Source organism: Hesperophylax consimilis, chromosome 22 (genome assembly GCF_061612785.1).
Source record: "Hesperophylax consimilis isolate HC1 chromosome 22, BYU_Hcon_1.0, whole genome shotgun sequence".
Classification (NCBI taxonomy): Eukaryota; Metazoa; Arthropoda; class Insecta; order Trichoptera; family Limnephilidae; genus Hesperophylax; species Hesperophylax consimilis.
The window spans coordinates 10503902-10530784 of record NC_142857.1 but is presented as its reverse complement, the minus strand read 5'-3'; the positions used below and the strand labels follow the sequence as shown (position 1 = coordinate 10530784).

General features: G+C 35.0%; 2 protein-coding genes across 4 annotated transcripts in view; both read right to left on the bottom strand.

Annotated features, from left to right (window-relative positions):
- LIMK1 (LIM domain kinase 1) overlaps positions 1–18382 on the bottom strand; it is a 30021-nt gene extending 11639 nt beyond the window's left edge. The window contains exons 1-8 of one of the 2 annotated variants that reach the window (XM_089645486.1): positions 18307–18382; positions 17928–18036; positions 16026–16140; positions 12890–13020; positions 9596–9751; positions 8569–8661; positions 6371–6503; positions 5360–5582 (exon numbers count right to left, since the gene is read on the bottom strand). In XM_089645486.1, coding sequence (XP_089501612.1) covers positions 5360–5582; positions 6371–6503; positions 8569–8661; positions 9596–9751; positions 12890–13020; positions 16026–16140; positions 17928–18036; positions 18307–18328 — 982 coding nt within the window. In that variant the 5' untranslated portion in view covers positions 18329–18382. The remainder of the gene's footprint in view (positions 1–5359; positions 5583–6370; positions 6504–8568; positions 8662–9595; positions 9752–12889; positions 13021–16025; positions 16141–17927; positions 18037–18306) is intronic. The other variant, XM_089645487.1, reaches the window with a different exon arrangement.
- Positions 18383–21476: 3094 nt separating this feature from the next.
- LOC149412832 (Fanconi anemia group J protein homolog) overlaps positions 21477–26883 on the bottom strand; it is a 183240-nt gene continuing 177833 nt past the window's right edge. For both annotated transcript variants that reach the window (XM_089644841.1, XM_089644842.1), the window contains exons 18-21: positions 26721–26831; positions 26491–26615; positions 24008–24134; positions 21477–23921 (exon numbers count right to left, since the gene is read on the bottom strand). In XM_089644841.1, coding sequence (XP_089500967.1) covers positions 23808–23921; positions 24008–24134; positions 26491–26615; positions 26721–26831 — 477 coding nt within the window. In that variant the 3' untranslated portion in view covers positions 21477–23807. The remainder of the gene's footprint in view (positions 23922–24007; positions 24135–26490; positions 26616–26720; positions 26832–26883) is intronic.

Here is a 26883-nt window from a genome sequence, read left to right as displayed (position 1 = left end):
GCGTCTGGACGGTTTCAGCCCTCTGATTGGTCGAATTCAAATCGTATGTTTTGGGTAAATTCCACATAGGTTCATCTAAGGTTCTTTGAAAATGTCAATCCCTCCTTTACCGGCCGCTGGAGTAGTTTCCCTATTGGCCGACAGAGCGCACCTCTGGCGGCATAATAGCGAATAATTTTATTTTAAATAATCCATAACAAATGCGTACAATTTCATCTACCAAACTACCATTTTAATATGCATTTAAAAAGAAAACAAACATTTCATTCAACTTAATGACAATAAACAACAACTCGACGATTTATGATTTAAAAAAAATAATGATAATTAATATTATTTATGTAAATAATAATTTCACACCAATATGAAGTTCCGCACAATATGCTTTTGTTTGTAGGAAGCGTAGGCACTGCCAACCCAATAAAAAAACATGAAACACAATTGGAAGATAGAAACGCATTGTTGATTGTAAAATTAGCTGACAAATTTCCAAATCTGACATGTACTTATATGTATACGCATTTAAATCTATGACATTTGATGGCAATGAATTAAATACGTATGATGATATTGGATACAGCTTTGCAGAATTTTTTTCATCCGTCCATAATACTAAACAACCAACTCTTGAAGTTAACGCCATCATAAACACCGGGCAAATAGGTCAGCCGTTCGACTTAGTCAAAATCACAGAGGAGGATGTTAAGACGGCAATATCCGCACTGAGTAAGCCCAACTCAATGGGACTTGATAACATACCAACGTTCATTCTTAAAGGTTGTTCTGAATTTTTTATTTTACCATTGTGTCATTTTTTTAACACTTGCTTAAAAACTGGATCTTTTCCGGATATATGGAAACTTACCAAAATAACCCCGATACATAAAAAGGGTGATAAATGCGATATCCGTAACTACCGGCCGGTTGCAATTCTTTGCTTTGTAGCGAAAATATTCGAAAAAATCCTTCATCGGTATTTGTACAGCCATGTCAAACCTCTTCTTGACGATCGTCAACATGGGTTTAGACCCCAGATGTCAGTATCATCAAATCTACTATGCATTTCCGACTTACTATCAAGAACTCTCGACCAAGGAAATCAAGTAGATGTTACATACTTTGACCTTGAAAAGGCCTTTGACAAGGTCGATATCGATGTCCTATTAAAAAAAATAGATACGTTTGGCTTTTCAAAAAAACTTTTATTACTTTTTGCTTCATACTTCACAAATCGCAAACAATACGTTTTTTATAAAGGTTCTCGCTCTGCTGAATTCCTGTTTTTTTCTGGAGTCCCGCAAGGATCAATTTTTGGACCGCTATTATTTTTGTTAAATGTAATGCAATGTAGTCTCTTTCTCAAGGGCAAAACAGACGATCATATTTGAATATTCAATTAACGATAACATTTTTCATCGCTTTAGTCAAATAAAAGATCTAGGGGTTACTTTTGACAGCAAAATGACATTCCACCAGCACACAAATGACTTGTGCAACAGAGCATATAAACTGCTGGGCTTTATCATTCACAATTCACGCTCATTTCAAAACCCACTAACAATTAGGCTACTTTACAACTCACTGGTGCTAAGTGTACTGGAGGGCGATTCTCGTTCTACTTAACGACACTAAAATCGTCCTTTCATTCAAATTAACGATTTTTCTCGGATTATTCGTATGAAGCGATTCCGGTTCTCTCGATGACAGATGGAATCCTTAGATTTTCGATTGCGCGCCAAAACTTATAGCCTTCCGCGAAGGGTACCCCTCGACCTGTCTTCCGCCGGCCGAACGCTAGCATTCGCGGAGAATTTGCTTCATTTAAGTGTGACGTTTTGACAATTAGCAATATTTGCGTAGTTTTAACAAGAGAAAACTTAATATTATCGTAAGTATTGACTGTAAACATGATTAGTGACTTTTTTGTGGCACAATGATGCTATTAAATGAATTGAATAACATAATTGTGATGTTTGTAAAGTACGTAACATGTCGAAAGCCAGATAAAAGTGATTTAATTTACAATAAACTACATATACCATTGAGGATTTCTACATAAATAACAATAAGTTACACACTATTCTTAGGTTTTAAAAACAATGATGTAGAAGAAGGATAATAATACAATAACTGTCTCACTTTTTCAGCATTTGCTTACCTCATTTAAAACAATTTTGTCAAGTTAATTGGGTGACAGTTAGCGGCATTAGAATCGACAGCAAACGTCACTTTAGAAGTGGTGAATCTGTAACAAAGTCATTACTATCCAGCGAGGTAAGTACCTTTTCACAAAACGTGAATCTTCGATAAATGGCTTATTTATGTCATTCATAAATGAAATAAGCAGTTATTAAAATGAATTATAATATAAAGTAATTGTTTTTTTAAGTTTTAGTTAGAAACCTTGCTTCACTTAATTATATTTCACCAATTTGTGTTTTCAATAATCTCTTAACAATTTCGTAGACGCTCTTAACCACGCTTCTTTAGGATTTTTTACTAGGTCTCTCCAAAATCGAACTTGTAAGGCTATCAGAAGAACGAGAATCGCTTAATAGTTAAGAAAAGATGTTACAAGCGACAGACTGCTAGCTTTCACAAACGATAGCAGTCGTTGACGAATGCTATCATTTAGCTTAAGGCTAAAAGAACGAGAATCGCCCTCCTGGAGTCGAATTGTATTATCTGGGCCCCATTTGAAGCATCCTATATTTTAAACATTGAAAGAGTTCATAAAAAATTCCTACGTTTCTTATTTTTACGCCTCTATGGAACATATCCATATTTATATCCTTCGAGATTTATTCTAGGTATGACTAACTACCATTCTCTAGAAACTCGTAGATGTTTTGCGTTGCTAAAATATTTCTTTCAATTAATCAATGGCCTCGTCTCTAACGGTGAGATTCTGGCGCAAATCAATTTATTTGTCCCAGAGTCTCACTCTCGGGCATGTCACCATAACATATTATATTGCCGATTGAGTCGTACAAATCTGTACCCGAATTCGCCCGTGGGAAGAGCGATACGCTACTTAAATATATTAGATAAAAATTTTGACATATTCTTCGGAAAATTCAATGAGTTTGTAAGATTTTTGGCACTACATTCTCACTGTGAAAATGGTACTTTTACAATTAGTTAGATAAAATATCTGTAATGTTGTAAAATTTTTGTACACAAATAAAAATAAAGATAAAACAAAAAGTATAATAAAATGTACATGTACTTATGATATGTTCTTATATACATATATATAATAAAATGATAGGTTAGGTTAGGTTAGGTTGGGTTATTATAGGTTAACTGTTGTTAGTATCACTTAAACTGGGCGAAGCCCAACTAAGTGCCGTCCGGAAGGCCTATTTATTTAATTGCATTATGTAATTTTTCCTGTTCCATCATCGTATCAGATTTAGAAGTCATACATAACCTCACAATTGAATCCAAACCAAATTTTTGTTCTAAAATCTGTGATGCACGGTGTTGCCATAGAAATGAAAATATTAGCCTGATCAGTGGTTGTGAGGTATGGAACTGGCAGAGCGAGGATGAAGGCAAAATGAATGCTATAGAAATGAGATCTCTGAGGTGTACGTGTGGTAAAACTTTGTATGATCAAGTATCTGGGCTCCATAGAAGCCCGAGTAAATCTGGCTTTCAAAAAACTGGACGGCTTCCGAGTCTGTTCTACAGGTATTTTAATGGAGCCTGCTCTAAGGAGCTAACAGCATAGATCCCTGGTGCACTGGTGCACCTACATGAAACTCGACCAACGCGAGAGGAACACTAGTTCACAGTTGATATTAGCTTCATGATAGCCGGTTGTTTCTTCGACACGATTTTGTATAAGTCGGCTCGTATGTGGAATGAGTTACCGGCATCTGTTTTTCCTCCTTCATATAATTCGGGCGTCTTCAAGACCCGCTATAATAAATCCCTTCCTACAGCTCCTAAGTTAACACGCCTCACTAAGCTGCCCAACCGGGTGGAAAAATAGTTCCCCTGTCTTTACACTGTAGAGACATCGGCACTCTTGTGAGAAGTCAAAAATTAAAATAAAATTATTATCTTAAAAATGTGGAGATCCGGAAAGAACGCAAGGCTGACGTAAGCGTAAAGGATAGTATTAACACATTGTCGTCGGGACACGGCATTTGCCGTTTTTCGCAGACTGTCGGTCAACTACGGGACACGGCAAATGCCGTTTTTGTCGACTGTCGGTTTTTGGTGGGAAACGGCATTATACGGGTTTGTTATTAGCGTGAAATAAAACGCCTCGAAGGGTAATTTGCTACCTGGGTGCTAGGCGACACTCTGTCGACGTTATTTGAGATGCCTTGTCCGGATTGGCTAGTGTGCCGCTTGTAAAGGCGTCGCCACAAATCTACAGTTTTTATGCAATATCAATCTCCAGTTTAGTTTGAGTCATTTCACGTATTGGATTATTTTTCATACCGCTTGCACTGTTTTGTTAACTGTTTGGTATTTTATTATTTGAATATATTATCATTGTATAGGACTTTATCCCTACAAAAATGTCTGTACAAGCCAATGATACATGCACTTATGGTGTGTGATGGATTATCAACATATGAAGTGTACTGATTCCTTGAAAGAATAAATACTATCATTCATAAGTGGAATGGGCTCTTCAATTAGGTGAGGCAACCGCAAAAGACTCTTTTTTGACAAGAAGCAATTAAACTTATGAGTTATTGAGTGTTCGCCTTCGGCCTTAGGCGACACTGTTCAATATTTACGCGATCAGATTTCACACATCCAGCGATTGTAAAATTGCGGGCATGGCAAATATATATTATTATTTATTATATAACTATATGTTATAAATACACATTTTATCTTTTACATGGAATTTTCAAATATTGAATATTGAATGCTATTTACTGAATTAATATCAGGTTTTTATATTCAGCTTTGAAATGTGGTGAAATTATGATGTAATCATAGCAATTATAATTTATTTTTGATGATCAAATGTCATATATGATTTCTTTGAAAATTTCAATCGAAAATATTATTTGGTTTAGAAATTGTATCAATTTTAAGAAAGCGATATATTTGCGCTAATCGCGAAAAACACCCGCTATAGGCTAGAGTCTATTGTTTGAAGCGCCCGACTACAATGTGTTAATTAATTAATTAGGAGGCTTAGATGGTTCAAACACAGACAAGAGCGGATGAATGAAGAAAGGATTGTAAGGAATATATATGATGCGAATCGGAAATTGCCGAGAAAGACATCAAGTGAATCAAATACTTGAGTTGGGTCATGTTAAGAGTGTGAATGAAGCAAGTAGTCTGCGCTGAGACAGAGCGTGTTGTTGATGGTTTATACCTTGGATGCAAGGTTCCAAGTCCGGGGCGGAATTGACGGCAATTTCCTCAGCGGGGTCTTTGGCTTGAGAGTCTGTCATATTTTGCATTTCCTTGGCGGTGGGTTTGGTGGCGCTGTCAGCGAGGGTGGTCGCGTCGCAGACATTTTGTATCTTGGCTGCGGTGCGGAGACTCTGTTGGGGAGGTTTTATGGCCAGGCTGTCGGGGTCGTGTTCGATAGTCAGCTGTGGATAAGAATTATAAGATTAGAACATAATTAAATTCATATTAATTTATAATATGTTGACATAAACGGATCCTAAAGAACCATGTAAAGCATAAAATTAAACAAAGGTCTTGCGTAACAATGGTTACATCAAAGACCGTTGTCCCATCGAGTCGGTAAGGATAAGGAAAGGGTAAGGAATCGACACAAACTGAAGAAATATAAAATGTGCAGAAAAGTCTCATAGTGGCTGCGCTGAAAATCGTAGAGAACTATACTTTTCTGGGCAGGGTCTACAGCACTCGATTTATGTTGATTGCCTACTGGACCTTGGCACGGCGGGCTATGTCTAACACACACTGCTTTATTTATTTTTTATGTGAATACCGCAACTACTCCCAACCGTCTGGAGCCAGTGAGACTGTGGTAACCCCAATTAGGGTACGTTGTGAGGCTGAAGGTAATGGAGAGGGGAAGACGACAGGGAAGAAGATGGTGGATAAGTACCCGGCTATTCAGATCTGGTCACCAAACATGGCCAAAGTCAAAGCAATTAAATGGGATTTTCAATATAGAGATAGTGGCAAGTGAGATTGACGTTTCTTACAATAGAGAAAGGCTTATTTTGAGTCAAAGTTTGGATGTTTTATTTATTCACAATGAAAAATTGTAATTACTGATATATATAGCACACAAGAGTGAATACGCTTTTGAAAAACGGTCCTCAATTGCAAAAAAAATAAATTAAAAAATTGTGTGAAGGTATTCATGTATGTGCTTAAATAAAAACCATGAAGTAGTATTTACCTGCAAGACAGTATCAGAGTAGCAAATCAAATGCTCTATATGTGGTATTGGTTGATCTTTCACCGGGGTTCCGTTGATTTCCAAAATTCTGTCTCCAATATGCAACGCCATCAAACCGCATGACACGTCCACACTGGAATGGAGAACAAAATAATTTAATTAACAAAATTGCAACTGAATACTAACATGCAGTGCAAATATTATACAACAATGTATAATAATTATTGCTAAACATCATGCTAAAATGTGCATTATGCATAAATAGTCTTCTTTGTTAATAACAATTTTATCTATTCTTTGATTGGACTAATTAATTGTTCCACCAAGCATCACATTACAAATGAAAGTATCTCTGATGTCATTACTGTCTTAAATTAGACATTATCCATTTGAAGAAATAATACATTTATTGTTCTAATGAGTTTGTGTTTATTTTTAATTCTATTTAAAATTAAATAAGAAAAACAATATTCCCAGGTTATGAATAACCAGACAACATTTGAAATCTTCTAGTACCATCACAGTAAGCAGAAAATGTTGCTTGTGTCGTAATAGAGGACTTAGCCAGTCGAGGAATTCAACTCAAGATGCCTGAATAGGACCCAGACGCGATGCTAATTTGGCCACTGACCGGTCATTTTATTTGTTTTCATCGTGAGAGATTGCCTTGGTATGTTTATGTGAAAATTATAAACAAAGTCGAATAAACAAGCATGCCAAATATAATATGTATCTAAGATTGGTCAAATAGGTATATAGTATTTCAAAAGATAAGAAAACATGCATAGAATCAGAATAGGTAAACATACAAAACAAAAAATACATCTACATAATCAAATAAATCTATGAGGTACGTAAGCTTCAATGACTATGTATAAATATTATATCCAAATCAATGAGTAACTAAGCCACTGAAGAAAGAAAGACCGTGCAAAAAACTACAATACAAGCATACATACGATAAAAAATACAAAACATAATCAGGATGGCCACACAATACTGCATAATTCCAGTTTTCTTTCTATGTATATGTATATGATATTTTTAAACAGTTTTCCTGAAACAGCATAAATTTGGCCAAAACTCACAAGTTAGCCCACTCCCAATCAACACTAAGCAATCAACACAAACCGGCTGCAGTACGAAAGCTTTATAACGAGGGCTCCATTCCATTCAATTCTATTAGCGCCTGTACACGGGTAGGTGTGGCGTGGGAGTAGTGTTGCGTGCTTATTTGCCTGCATTCTTGCTGTAAGCGGGTGATTTTGATTTCATACGGACCGACCCGTGACGAGAGAAAGCTAAGACTAATCGTTCGGAGTTTGAACTGACAAATCAATTTTGACTTAGTTTTGTGCATATTTAAATTTCGTAGATAATGATTTTAACACAAAAATAATATTGGTTTACGCAGACGCACTAGAATGCTGAATACCTAACATCAGATTATTGAATGTCAACAATCTTCACAACCGCTTTCCTCACTTTAAGAACTAAAGCAACATTTTAAACACCAGAATTATGAATCTTATAATTAACAAACTTTTACCGTACTGAACGGGACAAAACTTTATCAAAATATGAATTCCCTGACAATCAAGTGATAATTAACAGTTTTCCCAGTCTGTGGCCACCCTGATAACGTAACATTAGTTCAATCACATAACACAAATCATAATATATAGATAGCCACAAAATAAGAGCCCAAAATTAACAACAACAAAAAAGAGTTTGGTGTCGCAATCACAACAGTAAACCTAAACAGTTTAGCTTAGGATAGATAATCTCCAACTTGAAAAAGTGTTAGTATATACCGTGTGACTGCTACTTCAATATAGGCCCAAATCTACGGACAAGAACTACAAGTGCTACAAAGGCATACCGCCGATAGCTCCGTCACAACCTCTATTTCTCATGACGAAGAGCCGGAATGATCATACAACTTTGCCATTCTTGGTGTCGCCTTGTCATGCTTCGTCCGTTGTCAGTTTCTGTATAAGAGTCAAAGAACTTTCACTGCGGAGTGGGTTACAGATAACAACTGAAGCATTTGTGCTGAGATTCACCGAATGTCTCGACGTACCATGATTTCGGCATAACAGAAAGAGGGGTTACAACGGAGCCATCAGCCACAGGACCAATAAATCACACGTGCAGTGAACATATATTATATTGCAGGTATTGTAGCGTGGCTGTACCTATACTGAGTGATTTGTATGCAGAGGGATAGAGTGGCCCTTAGCAGAGATCTTGCCAGCGCAGCCAGTTTGCCCTGCATCGCGTATAATAACCTGCGAAAGGGTTAAAAAGGTTAAGGGTTAGTCATTAATATAATTAATTTAGTTTTTACACTTACAGGCGGCTAGCCGGGATTTGCGCACTCTGCGTCCATGGTGACACAGTTAGGTGTATTAATATGGTACATTTAATGTTAATTAATTTTATTCTAAGTTCGCTTTACGGACTATGGTAATTCCCGATCATGGCATTTCACACAGGCTTACACTATAAGCATACTATTAAATTATAAATACAATTAAATACAAAGTTATGATTTCTAACAATTGAATTTCCCCAACGTTTTCACAATGGAATATTTTTTAAAGTTTTATTGTTATGAGAATTATAGAACCAATTAAAATAGATTCTCATTTGAAAAACATGTTGACTAATAATATTTTTGTTAACATTGCGATGCAAAAAATATTATGCTCCTCTCAAAGTCTTCCGATAAAATTACGTTTTATAATGATTAGCACCAATAGTTGTAGGAAATGTGAAGAGGATGAAGAGACACAGATATATTCATGGCATGAATAAAATTCACAAGAATTCAATTCACAAAATGAAATAACAAGGCGATTTGTATGGAGAAGGATTCTCAATCCATAAAAAAGGTCAAATATGTAATGATTTTAAACCTTTGAGATTTGGTTCAGTGAGATAAATCATTGGACATAATGACTACTTGTGAGTGTAAAATCAGGAACTACAAATTAACAGGTTCACTGCCAACTGAGTTAGAATGTTTCGAGAAACTCTGCACTCAAGGCTGGCAGTGAACCTGTTAACATGTTACTTATAATAAAATAAACTGTAGTTCCTGATTTAATGGTGCAAGCTCTTGATGACCAGAGTATATAAAAACATGTTAGGTTAGGTGAAGCAATATTATTAACAAATCCAAAAGCAGTTCCAATAAATCATTGGTTGATCTACACTCACTGTTTGATAGTAAGCCCCCTGTGTGGGTCGGGGGCCAGTCGCAGCAGAGGCGGAGCATTGAGGGGGGCCCGAGGGGGCAGCTCCACCAGCTGGATGGCGTGGCGCCGGCCTCCGCCCCTGCCGAGGGGGCGCATCACGCGCTCGTAGCATCCACCACTGGAAATATAATTTGCAGAATGGATGTTTGAAAAATAAAGACCTTATTGCAGGTGCGTAATGCAAATATAAACGCATTGTAGATGGAAACCTATTTTGTCACTTTTCAAGATAAATTTATACTGGGTTATTACAGATGTTCTCATTTACGTGCGAACAACTCAATTACTAAAACTCAGTTAGTGTACATAATGGAAACTACATAACCACCAAGATATGGAATTTAGTTGATTTGAAGCAATTTTTTTTTTCTGACAATGGCAGCAATTTCAAGTATCAGAAATTTGTGGAGATATCATTGTTTAACATCATAAAAATGGCTGAAGAGGTATCTGACAAGAGACATGCACAGAGCTTATTATCGGTTCACGGCTTTTTTTTTTTTCTCCGCTGCTCATCTCACTAGGGAATTTCTGTGTCGAGACGAGCAGCTTTACAATTATATTTTAATCAAATAAGTAAATTACATAAATGGATTATATTGAATACGGGGTTTTTAAGGTGATTTATGACAGAAGCTACGATATGGGTAGTCCAAAATCCCCACTCTCAGCTAGTGTGGAATTTTTGACCATTTTTTTAATAGGTTTAACGAACCTATAGTTTTTATATTTTTCACTGAGCATATTATAAAGCAACGGAGCTTTATAAGAAAAACTCCTCTGTCCAAAGGATGTTCTGGTATTCACCGGCTGATACATTAAAGAAGAACCCATTCTAGTGTTGCACACTTGTTGTCATCTTTAGGCAGTATCAATGTTGTTGAACAATTTACAGAGCCTGTATTATGTAGAACTGCCTTATTGACATAATTTTATTTTCACTATATAATAACTGTGACGAATACAAGAAACTTTTCTTATACATTATTTTTAAAATTAATTTTTGTGCAACATTCAAAGGCTCTGTCTAGGGCAGTGTTTCTCAGCCTTCTTTATGCCATGCCCCACCCTTAGTATTTTCAAAAGTCAGATGCCCCACCGAAATCTTTTTTAATTAAACAGCAGGTAAATTTTCAAATCATATTGTAATATGTTTGTAAACATATGAACCCCTAATGAAATTAAATAAAACCTATTCTAATACATATATTATAACTGAAATTATTACAAAACACAAATTGAAAATGTAATTAAGTAGAATAAAATAAATATTAAAACAATAATAAAACACAAGTTACAATTGAAATTTAGTACAAACACACACATATATTGACGCCTAATTCATTATTAAATTCAGTTACGCTTGCTACAAAGAAATTTTATGTCCGGATCTAACTTATTTAATTTCAGTCTTAGGTCCCCTCTATTAGTTATATCCAATCGATTTCGTTTTTTAATGAGTAAATCGCTTATGGTGCTAAAATTTTTTTGTATGACCGATGATCATCTCTGAAGTGTGGTGCCCCACCTCTGAGGCGTTATGCCCCACCATGGGAAACACTGCTCTAGGGTGTCATGTGACAAGAACCCCAACAGACAACATTATATGAAAGCATTGATTAGCGCAATGTATACAGTTTTTAATGTAACCATGTCAAATATATTTCTTAGAGTCTTGAAGATGTAGGCGAGCTTTCTTATTTTGTTTGTCAATATAGTAACATGATTGTTCCATTTTAGATTTCCATCAATTATTAACACATTGTTTGCGGGAGACGCTTAAAAGCGTCTTTTGCTTACTGTTGGTAGAGAGCGGGAGACGCTTAAAAGCGTCTTTTGCTTACTATTGGTAAAGCGCGGGAGACGCCAAAATGCGTTGTACACTTAGAGTAACAATATATTACGAGTAAAGTATGATATTGGTTACTCTGTGAAGTAAAAATTATGCGTCAGCTCTCGTGACACGTGTACTAGGTTCCTGGAAATTCGTGGAATTAGGGTCAGATGGCCTGCCGACTGTGGTCATAAAACATGCACTTGAAATAAAATAACTGTAAGATAAATGTTTCGTTTTTTTTTAAATCTTTACATTTCTTCAGTGTTAAAGCGATATTGTTTCGTTCAAGACGTTGTTTATTTTCTTTTCTGCCTACATTCCGCTTTAAAAATTTCTTACAAAGTATTTGTGTGCTGTGCTCGAAAAGTTATTTGTTACATATTTGTTAGTTATTTGTTACATAATAAAGGAATATTTTTTCATCAAAAATACCCTATAAAAATGGACTACGGTAATGATAATCGATTACAATAAATATATGAAAGGCATTCACCGAGCAGACCAATATCTTTCGTATTATTCTATTTTACGAAAAACCACTAAATGGACAAAAAGGCTAGCGATGTATATTATAAATTGTGCATTATTCAACTCATTTGTTGTGTACAACTCCGTAAAAGAAAGGAAAATAAAATATAAACAATTTTTTAAGGAAATCGCAGCACACTGAGTGGCTGATCAGATTTCGTCAGATAATAGTCAAGACCCGGAACCAACACCATCAACATCTGGTATCCGAAAAAATCTTAAAAATCTGATCCTCCAGGAAGACTATCGATGGATATGAGAAAACATATAATGGAAAAGATTGAAGGCCCTGGTAAAACTAAGAATCTACGAAGGCGATGTCGTGTGTGCGCGGTACACAAAATACGAAGCGAAACCCGGTACACGTGTAAATTCTGTGATGTACCTTTACATAAAGGAAATTGTATCCAGGATTTTATACTTTCAAACAATTGTAGTGTTAAGTGGTGTGTATTTTACAAAATATATATACTACCTTGAATGTGCATAAAATGACTAAATCGACAATACGACAAAAGTGCAGTTTTTTCAAAAGTTTTTAATTTAAACTTAAATATCGTAATTGTTTATCCAAAAATATAAAAATTTGTGACCAGATCATTATGAAAGATTTCAAATAAGGTAAAATACTGAAAATTTTATTCAAATTTGATCAATAGTTCAGAAGTTATAGCTATTTTACATGAAACGTAATTTTGCACGCGAACATGATAAAAAATGCCCGCTTTACGGCGTAGATTGATTAAAAAACCCCCCGCCAACATTGTGTTAAGCCAAGATATTTGATATTGTCTACTCTTTACAAAGGTTGACAATTACACTCCTGCACACATCAATGTATTTATGTAACGAAATTATTTTCTTTAATATGATTTTGTAGCAATAACTCACCAATAGAGCTTGGATCTTTCAATGAGGGCGTACGCTTCGCCATCGCCAATGAAAGCATTGCAAAGTTCACAGCAAAAGCACTCGGGATGGAAGCGATGGTCACCTGCGGCCATCACTGGTCCAGTTATTATCTACAAAAGAAAACCCATTATTTCTTCTTCTTCTTGAAGAGTCCTCTGGCATCCAGCTTTGAATAAATGTCTTTAGGCTTCCTTCAATTTTTTACAGGTTTGCCGATCCTGTGCAGCCCATTATTTACTACATAATTTATATTTCAATCATACATCCCAGGAAGGGATTTAACCTCCTCCGAAAATGCCCTTTACTGACTCCAGTTCCTTGTCATTCGTTTCCAATCCTTTAATCTTCTTACACGCTAGATATTGCTTGTCAAGCGTTATATTGATGAGACTTACAAAATTATTCTACAGTTGTCATAATGAAACTGTCGCCAAAGAGCGAATGCGGACTAGAGCGGCTACCAAAGCAAATGATAACGCATCAAGTCAATTTGAAGCTGCCTTTTTCAGCGACGCTATCCCCAGAACAAAGGCGGTGGTGTCATACAGTCCAGTTTCCGAGCCTGAATCAGAATCTAAGTTAAAAAAAGCTAAGTCATATAAAGAAGAATGGATGAATGTCAAACGTAAAAACAACAATATTTTAGTTCTGTGATAAGGAGTTCCTAGCGGTAGGTAAGTATAGTCAATGAAAATATAATTTATGAATAATGAATTGTGGTTAATAGCAATGATTAAGCTGCCTTTTTAGCTAGTAACAATAATATTTTTAGGTCAAAAACATCCGAAAGATACATTTGTATTATGTCCCTTGATATTTAATATATGAATCACATCCTTAACACTAGCTGGTCACAGACTCTCCCTATCTCTATACATATAACCTCTTAATATATGTGGGCTAGGCCTATATCAGCAAATAGCTCGCCATACATCCCACCATTGGGAGTGTTTAATGCGGTTGTCGTTTAAGCAATTCAAAAATAATATTTTACATCGAATTGGTCAACATCGCTTCAGTTCTCCAATGTGTTACACATCAGTGAGAAATATAAACCTTCAGCATTGAGCATTTCCTGATAACATTTTTCCCTCCTGTCCCTTCTTAACTCATCAATCATCACAGTTTCTCCGCAGGGATAAGCAGAAGATGTCTTGGAACAAACTCCTTGCTTCAGTCACATTCAAACATACTCTTATTGTGACTCATTAAAAGCCCAGCGACGTTATGATGGTTATTAATTTTGTAAATTAATAACCATTGTTTAACACCCGTGTGAAAAAACAGCATATCGAAATATTGCTATACAATTAACAAATATTATGCTTAGTGACCAGATCTGGATAGCCAGGCTCTCCACACATTATGCTTTTCTTCACCCATTTCTCCCCGCCAAGATTCTCCTATAGTGGGGTATCACAGATACTCTTGTGGTTTTTTTTTTGTAAATTTTGCATAAGAGTCCCAACTGCTCCCAACTGTCTGGAGCCAGTGAGGCATCCCCAATCGGGATTTGTTGTGAGGCTGAAAGTAGTGGAGAGGGGAAGGAGGTGGGTAAGAGGAATGTGGGGGAAGTTACTGGCTATTCAATCTCAAATTATACCCAAAATGTTAGAAATCTCTGACTTAAACATTAGTATAGAAAAAATGAAAAATCAACAAAACTGAATTTTATACCCAAGTCTATGTAACCTTTGGACTGGAGAATTATTGAAATACAGTCGAACTTAGTTATAACGATCACAGCAATAACGAGTTCACAGCTATAATGAGCAATTAGAACACGATATTTTAGTTCGACTGTATTTCAATAATTCTCCAGTAGTAACAAACAAAGGGGCGATATAATGCGGCGGTTATCTGCCCGCACAATGGCGGCTGGCTGGAATTTCCTATCCCGTTAGGGACGGAATCATAGTTTTATGGCACTACCTGTGTAAGATTATCGGCTATGTGAAACATTGCTATCCATCAGGCACTATGAAAAATTGTCATAAAATCTTCGAAAGCCATGCGAAATTTGAGCTTTGCAAATTTTTTCCCTTTTTACATCTTTTTTTGAATTACATTTCATCGTCAATTTTGTTATAAAAACCAATAAATATGTTTATGAAGGTACCTAGTTACGAGTACATACATCCCTGCACGGGGTAAATTTATGATAGTGATGCACAACTTTTTCAGCAATGGGGCCATTTTGCCTATTTTTTTAAATACCCCGTGACCTACAAGCGGATTTTTTTTGTTTTCGTTGAGCGGGAGGGGGTTGACAGCGAAATTCAAGATTTAGGGTTTCTGTTGATTTTTTTAGAATTTGGTGTTATGCAAACGGGTTCTTCAAATTTAGTGAGGACACGCAGCTTAAATTGATCAAAACTCTATAAAAAATGTTCTCAGCCAGGGTTTTCAAGAATTACCCTGAACATTTTGATTTTTCTCTATAGCCATGTGGGCCGTATGAAATTGACATGCGGGCCGCAAGAATTGGCCCGCGGGACCTGCATCACTGATTTGTGACAAGTAAAATAAAACTATAACCCTGCAAGCTAGTTATTTATGAGAAGTGAGATTTTACAAGCGGTACGATCATAGATATACAACTCAGGTATGATACGCACAGGCTAGTGATAATGACATAGACAATTTTGTGTGATATTTTTCTTGGAAGCCACCATATGATAATAGCAATAATGCTTTGATCGTTTTGAGGAGGAAATTGAGAAGCATGAAAGCGAAATCTTTAAAACAATCATTGATTATAAATTTCGTTAATAAATGTGTATTTTTCTAATTTATTTTTTTAATAAGACTTACTCGTGTTTTGAAAATATACCGTACATTTGTAAATATATTGATAGTAGAGGCAGGTAGGTAGGTAAATGAGACTTTTAAAAAACCAATTTTGTATATTACATATGAGCAAATTTAGTCAATCCCCTTGTGTTCGTTATAACTAAGTTTGACTGTAGTTTGTTTTCGACGAATAAACAAAGAACAACTATGGAAGTCTCGTGTTACGATTTGGTACTCGGAACGTAATTAGCTCTGTTAAATCAGGTGCATACATTGAGCCATTAACTAATTATGAAAAAGATATTGTAATTGCTTTGGTTACCTGTGTGCAGTGCTGGCATGCCTCTCCGTACCTGGTCCAGTAGTCGGCCTGGCAGAACAAAAGACCATCTTTTTCAAAATACCACGAGGAGAGAGCTCCATCGCACGCAGAACATCTAAAATCAACAAATTAAAAACTATGTATTATCGTAAAAAAAACTAGGAGTTATTATTGAGCAAGGAGTCTAATGAATTTATTTAAAAAAGTATTCTCTGGAATTTCATTCAACCATGGCCTCCAAGATTAAGTGGTTACAATCCTCGGCTACGAAACAGGAGATCGCCGGTTCAAATCTCGGTATTCGCAAGTAAATTTTATTTGATTAATTTGTAATTACGGCACATCCATAGACATATGAATATTAGTAGACCTGCCCTAAGTGATTAAAAGCGTATTACTCCCCACTCCCCATACCAGTTCCATTGGAGCCGGCTGTGCTCGCGTATGGCCTCCCATGAATTTAGAAAACGTGACGTCATCATTCTTGTGCGAACTATGGTCGAGGCATCATCGGTTCATTTTACGAAATAACACGGCAAAATGATGGCTTGTGGTATGAAAACTTGTAAAAATAGATGTGAAAAAGAGAATAAACCCAATTGTCGTATTACATTCCATATATAAGCATTATTTTACATTATTTTAAGCATATTCACATCGTATAATATGGATCAGTTGTAGAAACATATACTATCACATCGATATACGTCTGGACGCGAAACACAAAGCTGGTTGGTTGCTGGGAAGTAAATTATGAACATTTATAAAAGTGTCTTAACTAAATACGTAAACGAAATATTCGCTCTGAAAATAGAAGAAATTTATTTTGCCGAATTTGGACTTCGCAAATTTGTTCATAACGTGGCGAGTAATTTGCGCTCCCATGTAAAAATGTCTATTCATTCAAAATCAGATTTTACTTTTAAGAACTAAATGGTGATATTATAAGGCGAGATGCCTATATACTATCAGATTGATTTATTGACGAATCACAGTCAGCTTTACCCTCTTCGTTCTTCAACAGTTGATTTTACCCCTCATCCTTAATTTCTAGTCTATTAATATTCATATGTCTGTGGGCACATCACAAAATGGAAGATACTTTCAATATCACATTTCAGAATTGAAACGTTGCTTGAAATGGCTTTAGCCATGTTTGGTACTCAGGCACTTCCCCGCTTTCCACTTCCCCATTTCCTTTCCCTCATCACTACATTCAGCCTCACAACATACCCCAATCGGGATATGTTGTGATGCTATAGTCTAACTGGTTTCCCATGGATTTCAAAATATTGTGTAGAGAATCAGTGGCTTCAAAGAAAATAATGCGGGGAATTCAGTACTGAGCAATCGAGAATATTTCATACATAAAAACCCATTCTGGAATGTAGGGAAATTTCAGTCTGAAAAATCAATATTAGGAAAGCAGGGGGTCTACTGAAAACAGAAAAAAATTGGAATGCTGTCTATGGAATAAAAAGTTTTGGGACCTCTGATGTAGATGGTTGGGAGTAGCTAGGACTCTTGCGCTGTATTTACATAAAATATGAAATAAAACAGTTGAAATAGGCATACTAATTACTTGATTTTTGGATTTTGCTTTTGGATCTAAGCCATACCTGCAAATATAATTCGAAAACAAATAGGGTGGTCTGCACAATTACAATTTCCAACAAGCTGTTGTATTTACATTAATTCAAACAAGGGTTTTTAATGTCATTATATTATAGGTGTAAAGTAATGGAAAAGTCATGCATTATTTAAATCATTTTAACTTGACAAGTAAAACTCTTTTGAACATGGGCTACTACAACATTTCCCAATTTTGTCAATATCGGACTTATTTGAGAATCATAATTTTGTGCTTTTTCATTATCGATAAAGGAAGTGTTATAATGTTACCTGAAGCATTCCATGTGCCACTCCTGCCCGAGCGCTGATACGTAATCTTCCTCTAGAAGTTGATTCAAACATCCTGCACACACCCCGCCCCCTTCCTCGGGGTTCGAAGCTGTAAATAACAACAAAATAAATAAAATCACAAAAGCAACACGATGACAATATTTCATAAAGCTAATATGCTATTGAATGTTTGAGCAAACTTAAAAGAGATACATTCTAATGTTCTATTGGTTCTCGATTGACTAATGATTGATCGCCCACACATTTTGTGTTTAGGGTCGTTAGTTAACCAAATATTAACTAATTCCGAAATTTTTTGCAATAATTGGAAGTATATGAATACCGCATTGAGTAATACTGAAGATTTATCAATATTTACCATTGTTATAGGTCTCAGTCATTGTCAAACTACACGCATTTCACACCTTGACAACATCGCAACTGTCATGGCTGCTTTATGTCATTCGGGTGCGCAGTGAATTTCTGCGCGCATTGTTTTGATGTTTCATTCCAAAATATACGCACACTACACACAACATTTGTATATTATTGATGTTTATGGGGCAGGTTGTTATAATTTTGCGTAAAAATAACTTAATAAAAAAATATTGGGCATATTTTTGTGTGTTTTAGATACAATATTTATGAAATTTACTTTTATCTGTAAAAAATTGTTAATGTTGCCTTTTTTCTTAATATGCTAACCCACAACTTCATAATAATACAATACTGCAATAAAAAACCTTTATTAGGTATCTCTAAAAATAATGTTGTGGTTTTTTTCTAATATTATTAAATTAAGGTTGCTGTACTTTTTTCTTGTATTTCCTGCCCGCATTTGGTTGATTTAGATACCGCTATTTTTGTGAAATACCAGGTAAAGGCCATGTTAGGGATGTTCCTACTTATTTATTTTGCAGAGAACGAAATTAATATTGTAGACAGAATATATTATTAAATATGTGTAGCCTATGGGCCACATTCGCCCAATGCATTGGGCCAACGCGCTGACCCAACGTGTACAGGACCACACTTGGCTATTGCACGCGTTGGCTGACAATATTGGCCGGTCAACCCGATTTATGTCAGTTTTCATGCATACATCAAATGATTTTGACGCTAACCCGTCAACACCGTTCACACGTTGGCCCGGTCTTCAGTTCGCAATATGTGTTCAGTGGAGAAAGTAGTGTTGAATATTGCGTGAGTGATTATTTCTGTTTAAAAATTACCACGATTAATAATTAAAGGTGCTGCACAAATAAATTGCTGATAATTTCTCGTATGGCTCTCGACTTGTATTTGTATTAGTATGGCTCTAGACTATCAAGCATTATTTCACAATTCATTCATTTAAAAATATTATATAGTATACTTGCGGCACGTTCCAGAGTGGAAGATGCTCTCAGTATCTCCCTGGTGTGAGACCACCATTCACAAATTGCTTGAAATGGATTTAACCTTGTTTGGTTACTAGATCTGAATAGTAAGGTACTCCCCCACCTTCCTATTTCCCATATCCTTTCCCTCCCAAAATTTTCCATTTAAATTATAAGATTTGTAAGTAGGTACTTAAATACTTAAAACTACTTAATTATAAACCATATTTGTCGAGGTAAGTTTTTTATTTCAAATAAGGAATTATACAATTTATCCGAAGATAAGACATTTCCTTTTTAAAAACAGGTAGGTACAGTAATAACTCAGTCAAAGCAAATACCCTTTATAACTATTCTACACTATAATATTTGATCCAAGTTAGCCACCAAGTCAATGTTAGCCATCTAGTCAAAGTAAGGCGTGCTTGGAAAATAAAGTGAAATGGATAAGAAAATGAAAATTTCAGAAAACAGAAACAGAACGTAGAAACAAATGCCTAACAATTGAGTTAAAACAGGACTTCTCTACGCTCAGTCAATACTGTGGATAGCTACTTTACGAAATTTATATTTTTAACCCTTTAGAGATGACAAATATTCAACATGTTTTGATAGTTTGGTTAAAATAATTTTCCACAACATAAAACCTTAAAAAATACATCTTTACTTACATATTTACTGCAATATATTTTTTTTCACCATGTAGGTCACAAAATTTTTGGGGTGACCACATTATTATTTTTTGTAAATAAATAGACAGCGCATATACAACGGGCGCAGTATCTACATACAATGAGTCCGGGGGTAAATTGAACTAACTTTGGGAGACGATTCTACATGAAGTACATTTTAGTCATCAAAAATATTTTTGTACGGGAAAAAAAAGATGGAATTTCGAAAAAAGTTATTTGTCTTTTTTAATTCTACCATCATGTAGAATGTGATAATATATTTAACAGTATCACAATTTTTTTAATTGACAAAGAAAATAAAATTTGCCTCAAGATTTATGCAAGACGCTCACCGTATACTTGTATCCCTATGTTGTATCCTAATCCCCCGAGCAGGTAGATAAACATACCGGGTCAAACGCTACGTACAGACTGGTCAATAACTCTCTTACGAGTGAGCAAGACAAAATATGTGATAAAAAAAAAATTGGAAAAAAGATATTTTCGAATAAACGTGTCTTTAAAATTGGGTAATTTGCATATCTGAGGATATTGCTCACCCTGGGTATCGATTCTCCAATCTAGGCCACTCGCAATCGCCGTCAAAAGTACATAAATTGCTCAACATTCTTTTTCTTGAGTTTCATCGAAGGTACATAATTACATACACCAAATTTCAAAAGTTGTTCCACTCGAACAATGAGTGGATCGAACCACTCTTTATTCGAGTGGATCGAACCACTCTTTATTCGAGTGCCATGACTTTGTCGAGAATCGAGGCCCTGGTATAATCATAATTAAAGGAGAATTTACTTGCAATTTTTCAAAAAATGTATTCAAACAGGGTGGACGCTGTCCCGCACATTGTGCGGGGTTACGATCATTCTGACTAAACATGCTTGCATGGATTCGTCTGGGAAGGGATAATGATTTATAATTACACATAGGCACAGTGGATATGTAAATAAAAATGTAAAAATCACTTATATTGCTGCCAGCTGATTCTAATTTCGTGATAACTTATTTGTGTTTTGCATAACGATGTTTCTGTAAATTGTACCGTCTTACGAGATAATGGGTTGATATATTTATAAAAAATATCTACCATAATTAGTTTAGCAGAATACCGAAACGATTTGTTCAATTGCTCCATTTAGATGAACACAAGAGATTAATCAGCAAATTTTAGGTCTTTCGCATCATCCAAAGGTTTTGCGGGGATTATAAACAAATGTTAAGAATGAATGATCAATTATTTATTATTCAAAAAACAGGTACAACAAAATTGTTATAATTCTCATTAAAGCAGGTAACACATTACATACATATAAAAAAAAACTGCATAATAAAAAAAATTATTAAAACATAGATATTACAAACTCGTCACAGACACATAATGATATATTAGAATTAAACATTAATAGGCTTAAAGAATAAAAATAATAATTAAGTTTTTCGAGTACATTCGAGTCAACACTACGAATTATAACTAAATTCACAAACATAATAAACAATGTAAGAAGTTATGTAATAAAATTAACTATTTTAACCCTTGTAGCTTTGGTTTACAAAAAAGCTATGAAAACTAAAAACACTTTAAAAGTGTATCAAATAGGGCTTGGGACATTATTGTTAAAACAATCCTATTATTAGTCTAATTAAAAAGTAGGAACTGATAATGAGGTTTGGAAGATAACTTATTATATTATTCAAAAGAGTTAGTAATGACAGTAAAATTAGTTTTTCGATAACTTCAAAAATGACGAAGTCAAGCAAACTTGGGAAAAACATATATCCGTGACGTCTCGATTCACAATTCGAATGAAAATAAAGCCAACTACCGCACCTGTGATATCTATAGCCGTGCCAGACATTTTATGACCAGTGATGTCACCCGCTCATCGGACGAGATTGTCAACATTTTGACGGCTACTATATATCTTCGGTACTATTTACTTACATTTGCAAATAACACGAAATTCCACTGTGGAAAGAACCTCATTCTGTCAAAAGTATATTGGGAATATCATGGGAGTAACGTGTTCCAAAAAACAATTAACCGCCTTCATTCAAATGGTTTAAAAGAAGTTTTATAATGAACACAAAATCTTAACCTAATAAAAAAGCATTACTTATTCGAAAATAAAGTATTTTGAGAAAATTATTAGAGCTACATGTTTGAAAACAAAGGATATTGTGAGAATATTATTCGAAAACATAGTTTATGAGATTATGTATAATAATATTATATTATACGAGCTACATTTATACATATTCTAGAACCATGGATGTTTGGAAATTTATTGGTTTTGCATATTCGAAAAAAAAGGATATTATTTGGAATATTATAGGAAAACAAGGGATGTTATTTGGTACAATATTGGAGCCACACATTCGAAAACTAGGGATATTATTTGGTACAATATTGGAGGTATACATTCGAAAACAATGGATATTTTGAATATTATTCAAGTCACATATTTGAAAACAAATGATATTTGGAAAATTGTGTATAACATTTCAAAAACAAAAGTTATTGCGAATATTATTGAATCTACATAATTCAACAACAAAGGGTATTCATATTGAGAACATTATTTGAGCAACATATTTGGAAATAAACCATTATTGAAAAATTATTCGATCTGCGTATTTGACAGCTGAGGATATTTAAAATATTATTTGAGATACATATTATATGCATCTGAAAATACAACCATTTTCATTCAAATGGCAATGTCAGATAGTTTACGCAAAGTAGACACTTTAAAGCAGGGATGCACATTCCGCGGCAAGCCGGTACCTTGAGTGCAACCCGCGACCGCGTTTCTATGATTCTTCTTTTCAATGCAATTTTCGAAGAAAGGTTTGCCGATTTTAAAAGGGTCCAGCCCATATTAGATTTATTTCATAAATCTTTTAGAATTGTGACTGAAAATGTGCAGGCAGAAGCTCAGCTGGAACTTATTGATTTACAAAACGATCATCATTTTAAAAATGGTAATTTACGTTTGTCCACCACAAAATTGTCACCGAATATAGTGAAAATTATGTCAACTCACAATGGTGAAATTTGTGACAATGGTCACAAACCAAATTGAATGTTTGAAATGATAAACTTTGATGAATTTTTATGCCTCCCCGCCCCCCTAGTGACACGTGCGGCCCTCCAGTAAAGACTCTTCGTATGCATCCAACTCTTAATCCATCAGAATAATTTGTTCACTTTTGGGAACAGCTCATATGGTCTCACAGAAATTGTTGTATCTTCCTTACTTATAAATTCTAAACGGTGCTAGAAAGAGAAAACACCATGCTTTATATTCAAATCTAGAGTTAGTTAGATAGTTAATTTAGCTAACCACTGAATAATTAAAATGTGTACCTTTATAAAACCAAAGGTACAAACCCAATTTGAAGAAAAAATTTACTTTTAGAAATTTTTTTATATGAAATAACAAAAAAGTGAGTTAACAATAAGGTTTGCAATACATTTGCCTAATAAAAAAGGGTTTTTATTTTTTTGTTATCAGTAATTTTAGTTACAAAGCATTACAGTGATAATCAAAATTTTAATATTTCAAAAAATATATGTATAATAATAAAATATGTGAGCGTATTTCATTACCTTTCAAAAACAGTTTTTAGTTTTCGGATACATTCAGAAATATTCCAATTATTTGGATTTTATTGCAAAGCGGAAATACTCTAACCGTTTGAAAGAATATGGCTGAGTCCTGAGAAGTTAAAAAGTCTGTGCAACCCTGCTTTAAAGTGATTAACATAAATTATTTAAAAAAGAAAACAAATAAAATCAAAATCAGTAAACGTTATATATCGTTAAGAGCAGTATCAGGCTGGGTGAGCTTCATATTGTCCATAAACTTGACCAAACTGTGCGGTCCTCTGGTCAGGCTATCCCAGGAGTGGTGCTTGTCTCCAAGCTAAAAGAAGAAGAAAATTAGTGCGCAATATTTAACAAATAAATACATAATAATGATGTACATTAATTGCAATTGAAAATACTTACAAAGTTTTTGACCCATTTGGAAATATGGAGTGTGTAGCTCGGCACTTGAAAACGAGAATCTACCATTATGACAGCTCCCCAGTCATTCTTGTGTCTGATGCATCTTCCTAGAGCCTGATTTAGAGCTCTAAAACAAAAAACAAAAAAACCATTTAGAGTTAACAAGTATCAATATTAACCCTTGGAATGCCGCGCTTCCTCAACTTAATACTACCCATGTGTGCCAGGGTAAAATGGCGAGCTGCCCGCTGTACCCCGACTGACACTATTTTCATAATAAATTACTTGATTTTTGAAAAATTAATACATAATGTGTTTATATATTTATAAAAATTGTATATATCTATCCTATGTAACTTCCCCAGGGTCTTTTATTACATTAACTCCATATAGGAGGAAAATAATTTCCCTCTGTGCTGATGCTGTGAGGAGGGTCTTTTTAAGGAGAGGAAGGAGTAAACATGGGTCTTGAAGAGACCCTTGTTGTAGGAGGGAGGAAACACAGAGGTCGGCAAATCGTTCCACAGTCCAGCTGTTGAACTCAAGAACGAGTTGTAGGAATTACCCATTCTCATATGACAAATTTCAACTGTGTACAAACGTTGGGCCTTACCTTGAGAGTAACAGAGATTTTTTCTGTCTAATGTTATAAAAAAATATATATTGAAGAAATATTAAAATATTCTAAAGTTTTATTAATTTTTCTAGCTTTCTAATAAGCTTTCTTCATAATAAAAATAAGTTATTCGAGGCTTTCCTGTAAATAAATACAGTGACTTTTGAAAATCGGAATTATGATGCGCTTTTTCGGAGATAAAAAAAAAGATTTCTTGGCACATTAGAGGTTAAGTGATAATATGTCAAGCCAGAACAATATTAAAAATATTTTAGTATGCCAGGAGCATTTTTTAAGGTACAAAATACAATGAAATCGGGGCAATCCGCTACGGATTCTCCGGCACACAACCGGTACAAATGTCAGAAATCCACTGTGAATTTCTTGGCACCCGAGAGGTTAAATATGCATATTGTTTAAAAGCCCTAAAATGAAAAAAAGAGTAAAAGAAAAAAGGTGAATTGCTTTTAATATTTTGAGTTTTTAGTCTTTTGGTGCTTTTTCTAATAAGAGGTTGGCTATCATTAGGGTAATAGTCAACCTGCAGGCTACACAGGAGCTGCACTTGTACCGGTCACGCAAATTTCAAAACCATAAAGTTTGACATCTTCCTCTGTCGAGTCTTTCATCAATGTTCCCCTGGATTATCAATTGAGTAATCTTGTACTCTTCATTCCTCATAATACGAAGAAGGTAGATTTTGGTAGTTTTTTTTCTTCTTTTTATAGCTATGTATTACAATATCACAAATTTTGGTAATTCGTTGAAAAAATTGGTTATTCGACCTGTTCAGAATATTTTGAGAATGCTCCTATACACAGTGATCGGAAACTAGTGGTACAAGCGGGAAACTGGTGAACCTACATCACATAGAGAACCCAAAAAGTTTTTTTTTTCTATTTGAGCATTTCCATTTTTTTTTTCGGTATCTAACTAACTAATTTAACCATCACACCGTTTCAGTGCAGGGGTAGGCAGAGAGGACCGCCAAACAACTCGGTCTTGGCACACACTTCTTGCCTAATTTGCATTCATACATCGTCTCATACATACTCTTCTATTATTCTGACTCTTGACATGGCCCGATTCAAGTATCTGATTTACTTTATCGTGCCATGTCTTCCTCGGGCATCCCCGACTTTTGCTACCATTTGCATTTGCATCATATATTCTCCTTACACTACTTTCTTCACTCATTCGTTCTACATGTCCAAACCATCTAAGCGTCCCTTTCTTAATCTTACTCATTACGCTTACATGAGCCTTGCACTCTTTGCCGATCTCCACATTTTTCACACAATCGTACATGGTTTTATCACACATATGCCTCAGGGATCTCATTTCAACAGCATTCAGACTACTTTCATTCTTTTTCTGCCAGTACCATGCCCCACTTCCATACATCAGGGTAGGTACCAGCACTCCATTGTGGACTGCTAACTTCGCTTCTTCGGACAATTTTTTGTTAGCGCCAACTGCATTCCTCCATTTCGGCAGCTAAACAGCTAATAATAAATTCGACCTAAAAAATTCCAACTTCAAATTCGATTTACTCGAAATTGAAAGCGCAAATCATTAAAAGTAATATCACAAAATCGACCCCAAACGTTATGTAGATTTAACAGTTTCTCACTTGTACCACTAGTTTTGGGACACCATTTATATCCACATTTCAAAGGTTTCTTTCTAAATTCCGTCTTAATGCTTGATTTAATGTTCAGGTTTCCATGCCGCACAGAAGAAGGCGGCTTGTGACTTTTAAGTGAGCTAGAGTGTTAAGATTATAAATAAGAATTTATTTGTGTTGTTATAGCTGTAAAATTTAAAATTCTTAATTTAAAAGTCATGAGCTACCACTAGTGCTTACCTGTATGCTTGAATATTGAGCCATTCTCTTCCAGAGACAAGAAGGCGATCTGCTCTATGTGATTCGTTGTATTTCATCTTACCATCAACAATATCATCTCTGACATTCGGATATGGAATTCCAACCTGTAAAAAAAAAGACTTATAAAATAATTATAACAATAATCGATTTTGGATACTAAATAACATTGCAGTAAGGTTTATAATTGGTTGAATTAAAAATAAACTTACAGTCACAACCGCTCTAGCCTGATGATCTCTGAAGTCCATTCCTTCAGAAACTTTACCTCTAAAGACTGCAAACAATATAGCTCCCCCTTGACCAACACATTGGTAGTAATCCTTTGAAAAAAATAATATTCATAACAACGATGAAAGAGGTAGGTACTGCAAA